Genomic DNA, 16840 nt, shown 5'->3' with positions numbered 1-16840 from the left:
CTGGATGAAGAGCTTTGCTCATGCCGACCACATAACAGAATGAAAGTCTCCCACATAAAGTTATCCTATACATAAGCAAACAGATATTCACAAGGAAAAGCTAGGGCCTCGGACTCTGGAGTCTTATCTCAGTCCTGATGTTCTGTGGTGTACAGTGAGAAATAACCAGCATGGCATGCCTCATGGTGTCTTGCGCCTTTGGCTTTATGGCATCTCCAGTCACTCCAGGGAACCTGGCTGGTCTTCTGTCCATATTCTTCTCCCTGTGTAGATCTGACTTTGCAATCTTTCTGTACCTTTCCTGTTCTAATTACATCTCTCAAGGCTTTAGTAAGCTTCTTTCTCACAGTCCCAAACACATTTGGCTTGCTTTAGGTAATAGATTGAATAGTTGACTTGAAGTTTATTATTCCTAGACTGAGGCCTAGAGAGTATTTATTTTTAGAATAAATTAAAATATATACTTGTAATTGGAGCAAAATCAGTTTAATGAATAAGATCGGGTGAGCTTGGTACAAAAGGACGAAAGAGAAGATCAAGATTGGTCCTGGGTCCTGACGCACTGACTGGTTATGTGGCCTGGGATAATCACATCACCTCTGAGGGCTTTTATTTCCTCACAAGAAAAGAAAAAGGATGAACAAAAGTAATAATTGGAGATTAAAGTTCTGTTGTAAGAATCAAATAATAAGGGCCATCCAAATAGCTCAACAGATTAAAGTGCCTGCTTAAGCAGACACAGGGGCCAGGAGTTCTATCCCCAGGCCTGCTGTGCCAGCCCCACCCCCGGGGTGAACTGAGATGGGAATTGAGACTGGCATGATTACTGGTGCGCACCTGTAATCCTAGCACTTGGGAGGCTGTAAACAGGAAAATCACTATGAGTCTGATCTGTGCAGTGAAACCCTGTAGGCCCTGTAGATCCTGTCCTAAAATACAAAAAAAAAAAAAAAAAAAGAAAGAAAAGAAAAAGAAAAAGAAAGAAAAAAAAGCAAATAATAAAATCCACATGCAAGCATGAAAACAAAATACAAATATGAGATATTATGTTCATTGTTTTTATGATCTGTGTATAGCACCAGAGCTAGGGATCTGGCTTGCTAGAGATGACCCCAAAAACATCCTTCAGGCAAATTTTTAGAAGCATATGTGCATAGTTATAAAGTTATGCAGAAATGTCATACAGAAGAAAACAAAATGTTATCCATGTAGCTGAGTGTGTGACTCAGGTAAGGGACCTGAGGCTTCAGCAAGGAAGTGAGGCCTAACCTAGACCATGGGCTTGCTGGAATATAATGCACAAGTCACAGTGCAGCTGCATGTTTAACATCCTTAGTCTTGATTATGAAGGTGTGACCAAATTTGAGGTAAACCGTAGAGCAACAGAAGTGACAGGAAGGTGAGAAATACTACAGACCTCTCGGGCAGGCACATGGAAGCCATCAGTGGTGCAGCAATAATGGGCTCTGTCCTGGTCCTCGTGGAAAATGTCAAATCCTAGGGAAATCGGTGAGTCTCGACTGCACCAAAACTGTTGTACCCTACTCTCAATTTCTCTGGCTAACTTACTCTTACAAAAAATGGAAAAAAGAATCAAGGAAAACAGTTACTTGGCCATTCTTTGCAGCAGGTAGCTGGGGGAGGGGGAGGTAATTCATTCCACAAAGCTGTTATTGGAGTCATCATATTATAACAAATAACAAGCAATACTTATGTCCATCCCCACAAAGCTCTCGTTTTAATGAAGGAAGAAGACAAATAGAAGGAACTTTAGAAGGGCAAGAATATTAATGACTGGTAGCACAAACCTGAATGAACAAAAGTTAGGTCTCACTAAGAGACTCAAAGCAAGAAGGTAGACCATTCAGAACTAGGGCAGCATCTCATTTGTCATCTCCATTCCTCTTAGGACTTGCATGGCCTCTGTCTCTGCTCTTGGCCTGCCCACTTCAAAGTTTCTCCTTTTGTAAACTAGTCTTCTCTTTCTCCAAGAGCATGCTGGACTCTGACCATGCCAACCTGAATGTGCCCAGGGTCATCTAAGTGCACACAAGAGCAAGTGCTATAGCAGCTCTGGCACCTAACCAAGACTCATAAGGATGTCATGTCACAACTCAAGCATCCAAACACAAGGAAAATAAATGAACCAATCAAAAATCAATCCACTAAATATCTCTTTATTCTTTGGGAGAACCTTAAAACAAGGAGCCTGAGAAAGTCCTCACACTAAGGCCAGTAAGGGATAAGAGCAACAGGTATTCCTATTCCTGCCCAGGCTATCTTAGCTAACCAAGAAGGACAGTGGTCTCCATTATAGCCACATATCATAGACTTAAAGAAATAAATCTCAGAACTCAGACATCCAAAGAAATTTGGATGTGATATAACAAACTAGACTTGTGAAATTCCATTGGCTAAAATCAATAAGATAATTTTTGAAATTGATGACAAGTTTAAATTATCTTTCAGAAGTCAATTTTTCAGATGCAGCATAAGGTATTGGGATAGTGTCAGTTTGTGTAGAAAAAATATTTGAAGGTTTTTGTGAACAGTAAACCCACCATTAAGCACTGTCTTGATGAAGTTTCTGAAACAAGGATGACAGGTCTTAGCAAAGGCCAGAGGGGCCTACAAGCTGCTGACAGAGTCACTGAGTCTGCACCAGTTGGTCACCTACATGAAGGACACTGGTTCCATCTTAAGCAACATCTCTCAGGAAGACAATTGAAAAATTCTAGATATTTGAAGTGTCCAAAATCACATTATATGAGTAACAATGTCCCTGAGCTTGGGGAAGAAAAGATGGGAAAAAATTTGGTGTCAGACTCAAATATTTAAGGTAGCTTAATTAGGATAGTTAAACAGCTGCATTCTCTTAATTCAATGAATATAGAGATTTATTCTAATAGTGTTTGTGGACAGGATATCATGTCTGCATCTTGTACAATGAATAACCACTAAGACAACAATATGCAACGTATTAATTATTGAAACTGTGCTAGTAATCGGTTTTGAAATTGTCTCATTGCTATTTGTTTCTCAATAAAATTATTAAAAATAAAATTCAAAGAAACAAATATTTAAGGTATCTTATATAATAATAATAATAATAATAACAATAATAATGTTGTAAAGACCAGTGGGTAAAATCACAGGAAAGCACAACATGGCTGGTTTATTTTTAAGAAGTTACCAGTTACACTCACCTAATAATAGAATGGGCTATTCTAAGAGGATTCTGCTTATGAAGGAAAGAAGAATATATTGACCTGACATCCTATTATTGGCACATTCTGTTATGGGGTGCTTCTGGGGCTACAGTGGTTCTTCATTGGTTGGGAATGGCTTTTTCCAACCAGACGTGATGTTAGGCACAGCATAATTTATTTACAAAGAAACACACAAAGCATAGTAGAAAATGACATAGTGTGAGTATATTTTTAGGTCATTCCCACTTCATCCTTTCCTCCAGAAAAGGTCCTGGGTTCAATGTTGTTGCTCTGACCCCTCATATAGAGTTGTACTCCTTGATAAATCAAAAAGAAAATCAGCAGCAGCAACCAGCACCTTGAGCAATGAGCTTTGTCTGTACCCCTTTGAAACAATGGACCTGTGTATGTGTTGTACAGCATTAGACATTTCCCTGCACCAAATGCATCATCAGCCCAAGGGGCACTCCACTGCTAGCTCTCTCTTCACATCCAAACAATGTTTTTGAAAGCTTCCTCTTAAAACAGAAGGATGATGCACTGAGGAGGTGACCCAAAGCACGCATGCACTCCTTCATCCACGAGGTAATGCAAGAAAGATTATAAATTGCACTCCAGAGATTCACCAGGTACTGAGCATGGCATTTAAGGCAGAAGTCTGTCAGAGGGGCAGGTAGTTGCAGGAAGAGACTGAGCAGGAGCCGTGGGTCCAGGAGTAAACACCAAAGAACAGCAAGCACAGGGCATGCTGGGCAGGACTGTGGGGAGCAGGAGGAGGGGCCAGCAAATCTCCTTGTTCACCTTCTCAGGCCATGATGAGATGAGCTACCTTGTTTCTATGACAATGTTCTTCTAATTGCACTTACTCAAGTGGGATTTAGCTTTGCTTTTGTTTTGCAGGGATCTAAAGCTAGATAATATCCTGTTAGACAAAGATGGACACATCAAAATAGCAGACTTTGGGATGTGCAAGGAGAACATGCTAGGAGACGCAAGGACCAACACTTTCTGCGGGACTCCAGACTACATTGCCCCGGAGGTAGGGATGCACTGCCTGGGTGACCTGCAACCACCTTTTCCCACATTAGCGTATTCGTGCCAAACTCCTCTTCTTCCCTATCAAGCCATATGCTTTTCAGGTTTTGTGCTCTAATTTTGTAAGTTGCTTTTTCAAATATTTCACAAATGTAGCTGCAAATATAGGTTGTTGATCTTATGGAGGATGCAACTCTAACTATTGGCAACACCTGCCAAGGGCCTGAAGAGTCCAGTACTCCCTTTCAACTCTGCTTCTAACTCATCTCAGGCTTAGGATATGTTCACACTTCTCAGACCAACCAGGAGTGACTCATGAAGAACAAAGTGGAAACAAGTGTCTGACTAAGTAAGGGGGTTTCCTTGTAGGATGGAAGACCAGCTTGGCGATTTCCAGGTCTCTGAGTTAGTGAGCAGTGAATGCTTGCAAGAGACTCTAACTTCATTCCTCTTTTATGCCACAATTGTAACTGCAAAAACTAAATTAGAGCATTTCTAAAAGTTAAATCTCACAACCCCCAGGATCATAATGATAGTAAACAGTAATAATAATCACTACCATCTCAGCACCTTGAGGAACAGAATTTACTCATAAGGTATCCAGCCATCCAACTAAACGCACTTTTTACAGAAACTTCCACAATTCTCACCCCAGATTGGATTGGATTGGATTGGATTGGATTGGATTGGATTGGATTGGATTGGATTGGATTGGATTGGATTGGATTGGATTGGATTGGATTGGGCTGGACTGGACAGGACTGGACAGGACTGGACTGGACTGGACTGGATCACTGGACTGGGTTGGGTTGAGCTGGATTGGATTGGATTGGACTGGACTGGATTAGGTGACTGCCTTACCATGTGGTCCTACCTATAACGTAGTTACTTGTCCTGATTGCCTTTTCATCTTTGGGTCTCTCTACACAACTAAATGTTTGCTCTAGTGTTTGATACGGCTTCTTACTCATTTTTAAAAATTTTTATTTTGAAATGATTGTAGGTACACAGGAAATTATAAAAGTAGTACAGAAACATCTCCAGTATGTCCCTCCACTCAGGTTCCCCCAGGATTCCATCCCACATGTCTATGATACAATATCAAAAGCAGGATTTTGATGCAAAATAGATATGGTCCTATCATTTTCTCACCCAGGTAGGTCCAAGTGATCTTCTTTTTCCATGCAAAGAACCAGCGCAGGGACTGGCACTAAATAGCTTAAGAAGGAATGGATGGATGGTTGCATTAATAAGCAGGTAAGTGAGTGACAGTTGTGAGAAAGGCAGTGACAAACCTCTGATTTCCAGGTTTAAAAAAAAAAAAGCAGTAAAGTCTTGTCACTACACAAGTAACTGTGGCATCTGGAATCTAAAAACTGTGAGGCTTTGCCCTGTGATTGTGGGCTATTTAATTTTAATTTAACCTTGTTTAAAGGCAAGGTTGGCCTCTGCCCCAAAAAGAAATTATGGCTTTTAATGTCAAGAAATTGTTGAGCTCACAGAGCTTGGCTCATTGATTTAATAACTTTCTGATATTAGAAATCTGTACTTCCTTCAGGTTAGCACAAACACAGATATCAGTGCAGTAAACCATTTCCAGTTTAAAGTGAAGCCAAAGCTAATTAAGGTTCAAGTGGAGGAGACCTCAGAGCAGAGATTCGGTTCAACACTGGATTTCCTTAGGGATAATTCTCAAGTGTAATCACTCAACGCAGACCATGTCACTGTCATTCCCAGCAGAGGTCCCCTTTGTCATCCTCTCAAGCTGCTAGGAGCTGCCTCAGTTTCTTTTCTGTCCACTTTTAGAGTCCTTAGCATGCTTGCCTTGCTCTGATTCATCCATCAACAAGTATTTTGTGCCATATCCTTTCCTTGGCAAGCCTTCCTGATTCTGTTTTCTTCTGAGTCTTCCAGAATTTATGTTCGGAGACCCCCTCTTCCATTTGCAATTCTTCTCTTTCTCTCACCTTCAAGTGTGCTTGTCTCCTGGTGATTCCATGCTTGGCTCTCTTCTCCTCTTACTGTATGTCCTCTGGTTTATTTATAACCACAGTTTTGGCTCCAGAATCAAAATGGCCAGCCCAGACACCCTGGCCCAGACCCACAAGTCTGTACTCCTGCTTGAGTTCTCCCAGTAAGTGTCAAAAGCCTTCCCAATAGCAGGTCCCAAACCCTCTGTCTCTGCTGAACTCATCTACCCACCTTCTTTTTTAAACCTATCTTGATTAATCACATTATATACCCAGTTGCTCATTTAGAAATCTAGATTTTATCCATGTTTCCTCCTGAGTCCCCAAGTCAAACCAAATAGTAAGACTCCCTAAAATTGGACTGCGTGTCTATTCACTCCTCTAGTCTTGTGACCAAATTGAGTCCCCCTTTATTCTTTTTATCAAAAAGAATCCCTTTGGTTTGCTGCTCAAAGAATCTCCAGTTCTTGGGCTGGCCAAATAGTTCAGCAGATTAAAGCATCTGCTTAGGCAGATGCAGCAGCTGGGGTTCAATCCCTGGCTTGCCAGGCCAGCCCTGCCCCTGGGGTGAACTGAGACAGCGATTGAGACTGGGCGTGGTGGCATGCACCTATAATCCTAGCCTCTTAGGAGGCTGAACACAGGTGGATCACTATGAGTCCAATCTACATAGTGAGACCCTGTAGACCCTATAGCCCCTATAGACTCTATACTAAAAATACAAAAAAAAAAAAAAAAAAAGAATCTCCAGTTCTTTCTATGTTTATTTCAGCTAACCTAGCCTAAGACATGTCACATGGCTTCCCTCCATCCCAGCTCACCACCACACAGCTGCTTATATGCTTTTAAATTTTTGATCATATTCCCTCATAAAACAGGAACCCCCAATACTAAGAGCACAGACATATTTGTGCTTTATTAGAGTAATGAGATTCAATGAAATCTTTGTAAGTCTTAAAAAATCTGATTTATTTATCCCAGTATTTGGTTCTCATGGCTATCATAGCTGAAAAAGGTACTTCACAGAAATATGATATGAAAAAAGCTCTAATATATGCAATTAAGACAAGGCTCACCATTCAAAAGTGGGCACTTGATATGTAAGTCGAAGCAACATTTTTGACACACTCAGTTACTGTAAGCCAACCTCTTGTTGGATAAAATATAACTAACGAGATCTTCACTGTTTTTAGTTTTCTCACATGACTCACAAAGAGCTTCTATAAGGAGAGAGACATCAGTGATACTATTGCCTCAGGCTCTGCCTATGTTTGCATTATTTGTTTTAGTATTATCTTTACTTCAAACGTTATGTTTGCATTATTATTGTCATATTACCTTCCATCAAAGCCACATTGCAGATAACTTTTATTACTTGTCATATTGTTTAGTTAAAACACCACCCGGAATGGCAACACACTTTAGGATCCATGCAAAATAACACACCAGTAGGTGACCACCAAGATGCGTCTGTGATGGGGTTTCTCATCCTTCCCTCAGGAATGATGCTTACCTTTCTAAATGAGGGTATTTGGGCTGAACAAATAGCTCAGTGGATTAAAGCACCTGCTTAGGCAGATGCGGGGGCCAGGGGTTTCAAGGCCCAGGCCTGCCACGCCGGCCCTGCCCCTGGGGTGTGCTGAGACTGCAATTGAGACTGGGCATGGTGGTGCACGCCTGTAATCTCAGCATCTGGGAGGCTATAAACAGGAGGATCACTATGAATCTGATCTATGCAGTGAGACCCTATAGACTCTATAGACCCTGTCCTAAAATACACAAATAAAATGAGGGTATTTGTGTCACTTGTATAGCACCTATTGGTGAAGACTGTATTTTTTTTCATTTGAGTTGTTTTAATTAATATAAATACGGTTCCAATTTTCTTCCCATGTCTCATGGAATAGCGCAGTCACCCCAGTTGCATCCATGTCTTTAGAGGTTGTTCATCTACCAAATTTTCAGATTTGCTAGTGAAAATGCAAACCTGCCACTCCAGGGCTTTGAATCTTCAGAAAGTATTCATTACCAAATGGGTATAGGTCAAATTCCTTGTCATGGGTCCCCACTAATAGGCTCAGTCATATGGACGTGTGTACCTACCCTGCCTGGGCCATTCTGTGCCATCTCTGCCTTGACACATCTGTTCCCCTGGCCTGTGGTCACCCCCACATGCCATCATTGTCTCTCTAGAAATCCCCCGGCTTCTAGGAGAGGGCTGTTGCTTCTCCCCAGTGCTGCCGCAGCACGAGTGTCTCCAGTTGTCTGATGTGCTGGAGGCTCACATTCACTGCTCTGCATCTGACTCCTCCCAGAGGCTCAGAGTAGCCTTCCTGGCCCTGTTTGCTGAGTAGTGGCCAAATGGGCATGTGCCCCAGTCCGTCTCAAACCTGCACTGGGCTCCTCACTCTGGGACTCTGTTATCAAATAATTTCTCCAGCCTCTTCTTCTCTTCCTACAAAACCCTTCCATTTTCAGGTCCCCTCCCCATGCTCTCTACCATGTGAAGTTCTCACCTAATGTCACTCCTTTGCCCACTGTCGTCCTCCCTCAGAAGCAAAGCACCACTGGAGGACAGTTGTCCTCACTGCAGACTCAGAGCCATCTCACCCCGAGGAGGTCCTCAACACCCTCTGCTTTGAGCTCCCACTAGGTCTCTCCTTTATTTCTCTCCATCACAGTACTTGCTCTTCAGAGAAAAGTCCCCTCAGCAGGCCACCTAAGTAAGGCATGGAGTTAAAGACACAGGAGCATAAAACAGCTGAGACAAAGACTGTGGAGCCCCTCTGGCAGACACATCTCTCCTCTCAGGAGAGCTCAAATCACAGAAATAAATGCATGTCAGAGCACCCTGAAAAACAGACTGTGCTTCCCACAACCCAAGTCTTCTGAGAGCTACTGCTGCTCCCCAGAGATCCACTCTGCCTGCTGTGTCCTGATGCTGGAGTGAGGAGGGGCTACGTGTCGTTTGAAGCTCAGCTTACGTTGGCAGAGGAAAACATACAGCTTTCTACTGCACAATAGCAGCACAGTTAATCCAAGTGAGATTTCAGAACCTAAACACAGTTCTCAAGAAAAGTCATGGTCAGATAGAAACCAAATCATTATAGGTCCTCGGTAACTGGTCACTTCATGTTAGAGCAGCGCTTGCCCTAAAATGTGCCGATGCAGACCAGTGAACGGCTGCAGACCTTAAAACCTCCCCGCCACAGGCCACAGGGGTTGCAGGTGCAGACCACAGCAAGGAAAAAGAAGGAACTGAGTGGCAAGGCCACTGGCGGTGCTTTTCTGAGTTTCTCCAGTTGAGAGCTATGCTTTGGAGGCTGCACCTCGAAATTCTCAGGGTAAAGATGGAGGAGGAAAAGAAGGAAACAAAAGAAGAGGTCATGGTGAGCAGAGAAGGCTGTTTTTCTGAGTCGGGTCCTGGGACGTCCACCACTCTTTCTTTACTCCCGGTGAGCAGCGTGCAGGTGAGGCAGAGGCCCAGAGATGGCTTCCTAAGATGAAAGGTGCATCACACAGCAGAACCTCCAAAGACTGCAATCACTGTAGAGCTTTCAAGCCCACTAGAACACCTTAAGTAAGAAACAGATGCCCCTGGGCCCAGTCACCCTCATCTAAGGATAATAGCACCAATAGAGGGAATTTGTCTAAATAAAGGCACTATATCTGAAAATGCCTCTCACATATTAGTGCTCCTCCGGCTCACATTCTGTTCTGTGTACGGACTTGCCCTTTATATTATCCTCCTAGTGTAAGAATGAGATTTTTATGAGCATCCCCAGTCTCAAAGGTTTAATTTCCACCATAGCTGTCTCTGGTCCTCCAAATTTTATTTGTTCTGCCAAATCTAAGCAATTCACAAAGATGTGTTGCTCGCAGGGGATTCTTTGGCTCCCCCTTGTGGCACGTCTTGGGGATTTTGTGTGAACGTGGCCTCTCCCTGGGCGTAACTGAACTAAGATTATCCGTGCGGTGTGGCATGTGCATGCTACCTTCCAACAGTAAGCGAAGAAGTTGATGAACATCAATACACCAATCCTCCATTCTTTTCCAGAAATGTGAACTGGTGAAAGGTTAGAAATTTTGTAGAAAGTCAGGTAAGATTTTAGACTTCAGATGTTCCCTACCAGAGAAGGCAAAGCAGTTCTTCCTAGAATCTGCTTGGTAGCTACATGTAGCTTAAATACATCTCTAATTTCTGGATTTGAACAACTGTGGTCAGAAATTTGACTCCTGAACTGAATAGCTGTGCCTAGCTTGGCTTTAAGAGTAGGACTTGCTCAGAGAGTGTCTGTGGAGGCTCATGTCCTGCAGAGACTTGTGCAAAGACTCAGGACAGCAGGTCTGGCTTGGTTTAGATGTTCATGTCAGGAGCACTGGAAAGCTTGCATCACACACCACCTTCTTTAGGCCCAATATTTGCCACCTAACTCGTCATGTTACAGATTGGAAAATGAAACTTAAGAGCATTAATTATTTCTTTTTTATATATATATTTATTTATTTTTATTTATTTATTGTGTGTGTGTGTGGCCAGCTCAGCCCACCAGGGGGCGGGTCTGGCTGGCATGTGGTGCTGGGGATCGAACCGCAGTCCCTGTGCTTTGCCAAGCTTGTTTCAAGTAGGTGCTTTAGACCACTGAGCCATCTCTCCAGCCCCAATTACACGTGCGCCGCCCGGGAATTATTTCTTTTAGAACCAGAAGCAAAGGTAAGACTGAAACTTTAAAGGGTTTGCTCAAAGTCAGAAATTTTGGCATTGTGAAGCCATTTCTATCTAGTCATCAGTTTGTCCAGACACAGTTCCCAATGTGGTCTTGGTTGAAACCTTGTGTTCCCGTCACCACCCGTGATTTCTGAGCATCTCTGTTGCCATCTTCATATTCATTATGTCTGCCTTTTGGTCACACAGATCTTGCTGGGTCAGAAATACAACCATTCGGTTGACTGGTGGTCCTTTGGTGTTCTACTCTATGAGATGCTGATTGGCCAATCACCTTTCCACGGGCAAGATGAAGAAGAGCTTTTCCACTCTATCCGCATGGACAATCCCTTTTACCCACGATGGCTAGAGAAGGAAGCCAAGGACCTTCTAGTGAAGGTAAGGAATGAAGCCAAGAATAAATATCTTTATGTGATTAGCATTAGGTTTTTTTTCTTAACATTTCCATGAGTTTCTAGATTCTAACTTTTACATAATGGGACACACATCCCTTGCATTGAACTGGATGTACATGGGATGTGCACTAGGTGTTGTACCTGAGGCCTAGAACCTTGAGTATGAAAGTAAGTTTAAGATATATCCTTAGGACCAGCCAAATAGCTTAGTGGATTAAAGCATCTTCTTGGGCAAATGCAGTGGCCGGGGTTCAATCCCCAGCCTGCCGTGCTGGTACCACCCCCAGGTGTGCTGAGATGGCCATTGGGACTGGGCATGGTGGTGCACGCCTGTAATCCCAGCTCTTTAGGAGGCTGTAAACAGGAGGATCACTACGAGCCCAATCTACTTAGTGAGACCTTGTACACTCTGTAGTCCCTGTAGACCCTTACTAAAATACAAAAAAAAAAAAAAAAAAGATATATCCTTGTTGTACTCCATCTATCAAAGAAATGCCCAGGAATGAGTTCCATGACTCTTGAATGTCCTTATACATGGAGATGCAGGTGACCCACTGAGCAGTAATAGTTTGTGACTTAAAATGCTCTTGTTTCTTACATAAAATAATGCACTCCAGTTCATCACTTCCCTGCCCTGGTTGAAACATGAGATGACATGTGTGACTTTTCAGCTCACTCTCAAGTACAAAACAAAGCTATTGTCCCTCATCTGTTATAAAACACTGTCTCAGTTAAAGAAATTAAAACTACCCAGTCGAAGATATTAGTTGTCATATCAAGTTGATATAAAGGCTCTGAGTCCTGCTCCCTTTCTTCTTGTTTGAGCAGCTGCTCATCTTTGGAGAAGCCACTGTAGTTGTTGCAGCTCATAGTATCCTTGGCTTCTTCCCTTCCTACTCTTGAATCTGCCTTGAATCTGACTCTTCTTACTTTCCAACTCTTCAGTCTGCCAGACTGAAGCCAAGAGAGACTAAAAAAGTAAGAAGAAAAAAGAGTTCTTACAAGGCTGGGTGACTTCATGCTCCTTGAAACTAGAAAACATTAAAGTTGAGACTTTTGTGGGGAACTGTGTAAGTTCTTTGGAAATATTTATGTGGAGGGCATTCTTTGCTGAAGCCTCCAAGATATATAGGCTAGTCACCCCATTCCGTAGCATAAGTACTCTACCTAAACCAGTTAGGCAGCACTTTCTTCCCAGTTCATTGCCTACACAGCATATTGTCTTGGATACTATTCATGTAGACCAGCTCTGCTCTGCATGCCTACCTGTTGTGCCCTGGAAATACTGATGCCTCCTTCATTGTAATAAAGAAAGGAGCAATTGTTTCCATCTTAGCAGCAATGACCAGAATTCGCTACCAAACCAGAAGTCAGACCTCCATCCATGAGAGTCCGGGTTATGCTAGGCATCCATGTACAGCTCTCATGCCCGAGATGAGGCTCTCAGAATCTCATGCTATGGGCAGCTGCTCAAACAAGAAGAAAGGGAGCAGGACTCATTGCTTTTATATCAACTTGATATGACAGCTAATATCTTCAATTGAGTAGTTTTAATTTCTTTAACCAAGACAGTGTTTTATAACAGATGAGGGACAATAGCTTTGTTTTGCACTTGAGAGTGAGCTGAAAAGTCACACATGTCATCTCATGTTTCAACCAGGGCAGGGAAGTGATGAACTGGAGTGCATTATTTTATGTAAGAAACAAGAGCGTTTTAAGCCACCAACTATTACTGCTCAGTGGGCCACCTGCATCTCCATGTATAAAGACATTCAGGAGTCATGGAACTCATTCCTGGGCATTTCTTTGATAGATGGAGCAAAAGAAGGATATATCTTAACTGAACTGAAAGCTCCCAAGGCAAATAGATGTAGACTGGGAACACCTGAGAGCCATCATGAAGAATTAGTGCTCTCAGCCAAACCCCAGTATCCCTTTTCTAAGGATTCAGAACACCATCTACGTGGTAAGAGTGCAACAAGTTGTGAGAGGAATATAAATTATGCCAATGCACTATTCTCAATATATGTAAGAATAATAAGTTTGCACATTTACTGTGCTGTCTCAGAAAACATTTAGATAAAAGAAACACACCCAAGAGACTTAGAGCCCAGCAAACCTGAATACCGACCAAGAAGTAGACCAAGAGTACCAGTGGTTTTAGAAAACATTGTTTTGAATTCTAGGATCTCATATGTGTAAAATGGTTGAAAATTATAATTTAGCAAGATAATTTTTGGCCTTGCTCTCACTATATAAAAAATGGAAACAAGATTCTCCAACATCAAATATCAGTGGGTTTTACATCAAAAGTTTAAAAAATATTTCCAGTCCCCTGTCTTTTTTCCTCTCTTGAAAATATACTTGGAATTGAATTTAAAGGGCATTACACATCCACCTCTCCATTGCAAGTGACAACTTGTCTGAGGTATTAGAAATGTTGAGATAACTCCAGAGCTGTCCTTGGGAATCAAGGTCTTGAATCTGAGAGATTGAAGAAGCCCTCACAGCATGCCCAGCCCAAGGGTAATGGAAGTAGGTGTTTAAAAACCTGAGTCTGTTCAACTTGGATTCACTTCCTATGAGCAAGACAAGCAATAAACTAGGAAACTCCCTGAATGAACAATTAAATTCACTTCTAATGACAATAAATATAAGTAAAATAAAAGCTCATTTCAAAATTAACCAATAAAAAAGATGACAGCAGTACAAATAAGGTAGTGAGACTTGGTTATAAAGTTTTATTTTATATGAAGGTAAGCCAACCATTGTTACCACTGCTATGCATACCTTGCACTTGGCTCTGTGAAGGACTCACTGCAAAGTGCACATGCCGGATCTGGCTGCTCTGCCAGGATGCCGCAGGCTGAGCAACTGGAATAACAGACATATGTTTCTAACAGTTCAGGAGGTCACAGCTCACTGTCCAAGACCAAATTCAAACAGGGTTCTGGTGAGGGCTGTGTCTCTGACTTAGAGATGTTCACTTTTTTACATGTTACCATGTAAGTGTAAGAAAATGGTCAGACAGACAGACAAACAGACACAGACAAAAACTCATCTCTCTTCTTAATAAAGAAACTAACCTTGTTGGATAAGGGCTCCACTCATATGACTTCATTTAAACTTAATTACTTTTCTGTGGTCTTTATACGCAATCATACTGGAGGTTAGGGCTTCAAAGTATGAATTATAAGAGGATATAACTCAATCCATAGCACGAGAAGCTGGGGTAAAAAAAAAATCCACTGGAAAAGAACAATGACAGAAGTTGGGGCTGAGGGTACTTTCACGTTCAGAAGCTGTCTTCAGATGAGTCCCAGAATGGAAGCCCTGGGTCTAGTGTGGATCCCAACTCTGGCCAATAGGAAAGGCCAGCCTTCCTAGCATGCCTCTAGGTTTGTCTCAAGCACAGGACCTAAACAGATTTCAGGAAAGCACAGAACATGAAACAGGAGGCTAGACAGAGCTCACCAGAAGTCACTGTGGAAAGAAGTTGCAAGAGATGATTTCAAAGAAGAGAAAGACTGGAGAGGAGGAAAGGATTGCTTCCAGTTGAAGGTGAAAAGATGAAGATTTGTGTGTACAGAAACCCAATCAGCAATTGCAAGGGACAATATATTGATACTCCAAACCACTTGGATGGATCTCAAGAGCAAATAACCTATTTCAAAGGCTCATGTACTCTGAGTCCATGGAGGTGACATGATTGAAATGACAGCATGGCAGAACAGGTGGAAACCAGACTAGTGGTTGCCAGGGATTAGGGGAGTTAGAGCAGAGGAGGACCACATTTGTGGTCATGCAAATGTTTGTATCTTTTCATGCATGTGACAAGATGCCCTAGAAACACAAGTCACGCGAGTCCCAGCTCCTGGCTCTGATAGTGAGCTGAGATGCAACCACTGGAGGGACTGGGGTAAGGACACACAGGGCCTCTCTGTACTGGCTTCTCATTGTCCTGTAGGTCTATTTCAGAATGAAAAACCTAAGAACAAAACTAAATGTAAGGTTAGCTTCCATGCAAATACAAAAAGAAGATATTCACAAGAATATCAGTGACAGTAGATAGACTTGCCACAAGAGTAGGAAGGAAATTTATAAATAAATTGAGGAAAGCAGAAGCCGAGATAATTAAGGATAAACAACAAAGAAACACTAGTAGGGAAGAGGGTTTTAAAGCCACTTGGAAGAGTAGAGCTTAGCATTTCTTTTGATGTGCACATATTCCAGCAACGAAGCTGATAAAAATTAGTTTCCACTATGTAATTTGCTGTGGTTGAGGCTGGTTTCCACTTTTATTTCTAACCATCAGCTGCTTCATCACTTCAACCCAACCCTCTCTACATCCTTATGCCCTGTCTGCAAAAAATCCAAGGTAATACCATTTCTCAAAAATTTCCTCCAGAGACTTTGCATCATGTAGTGAAACCCAGAAGCTGTAGGTGCTCTGGAAAAGCTAAGCAAGGCACCACTTCATGGCATCTGCCCCAGCATCAGTACCAGACCATGCCCCCTTTAGCCTCACAGGACATGGTGTGTGCAGCACGGTGGACAGTCACGACCAGGAGAGACTGCCTTCCGCAGAGAATCACAGTTGGTATGCTCTGTCCAGCTGATCGATGCCCAAGAAACACTCTTTCTCTCCCCAATTATTCATCCAGGATGTCCTGTCCATTTGTTTGAAAAGGATGGGAAACTAATGTTCTTGAACAATAATCTTTCTTCTAACAGAAAGATGTATCTGAGAAGGGCCCAAAGAGGGAGAGAGGATTTCAGGGAGAAGCTGTCATGGCTTCTGGTGGTCATCCTCTGTAGCTAGGAACTTCTTTGTGGCCCCAACTGTCAAGTGAACGAACTCCAGCTATGTCCTGGCCATTTGTATAAGAGCATTCTATTTCCTATGAATGTCAACAATCCTTCTGCCAACGTTTATGGAGAGAAGCAAGTCTTTCTTCATGAATTTGAGCTCCTAGTTGTCTCTGTCGTGAAGACATTGTGCTGGGCCTGTGCAGGACCCGTCACTCTCAGGAACATGGGCAGGTCGCTTTGCTTCAGAAAGAAAAGATAATGATCTCTCCATTGTGTAAAAATAGAGTGACTATTGGACTTCAGAGCTAGTATCATACTATCTTCTCTTTACTCATTTCACTTTTTTAAGTCTCAAAAGTAAGTATATCAAGCTCAGGAAGCACTCTGTTATGATTTTCCTGGTACAAATACCACATTTGCTGAAAAAGGAACTCCAGCAGGATATGGTAGAGGGAGAGAAGAATATGAAGGCCCAAACAAAAAACCCCGATTTTAGATGTGATATCTAGGCTTTCATTCCAGTTTGTTTTTGTCTTTTGTTTAGATACCACTTTTAAATTCTTGCATTTTAGTAAGAAAGCTATCTTTTTATGGATGTTAGAAGTTTACTGACCTAATTATTTGTAAATGGTCTGTTTGGGCAGGTAAAATTATGTAATGCAGTGTTCAAAACAGGAGAAAAAGTTTTCCTTT

General features: G+C 42.2%; 1 protein-coding gene across 3 annotated transcripts in view; it reads left to right on the top strand.

Moving 5' to 3' along the window:
• Window positions 1-16840, top strand: part of Prkcq (protein kinase C theta) — a 137757-nt gene that overhangs the window by 110411 nt on the left and 10506 nt on the right. For all 3 annotated transcript variants that reach the window (XM_023719741.1, XM_004635288.3, XM_023719740.1), the window contains exons 15-16: window positions 4110-4248; window positions 11130-11318. In XM_023719741.1, coding sequence (XP_023575509.1) covers window positions 4110-4248; window positions 11130-11318 — 328 coding nt within the window. The remainder of the gene's footprint in view (window positions 1-4109; window positions 4249-11129; window positions 11319-16840) is intronic.

This window comes from Octodon degus, unplaced genomic scaffold (assembly GCF_000260255.1).
Source record: "Octodon degus isolate 3935 unplaced genomic scaffold, OctDeg1.0 scaffold00071, whole genome shotgun sequence".
In the NCBI taxonomy this organism is placed as follows: domain Eukaryota; kingdom Metazoa; phylum Chordata; class Mammalia; order Rodentia; family Octodontidae; genus Octodon; species Octodon degus.
The sequence above is the reverse complement of the archived record's forward strand: the minus strand, read 5'-3'. Positions and strand labels throughout refer to the sequence as shown.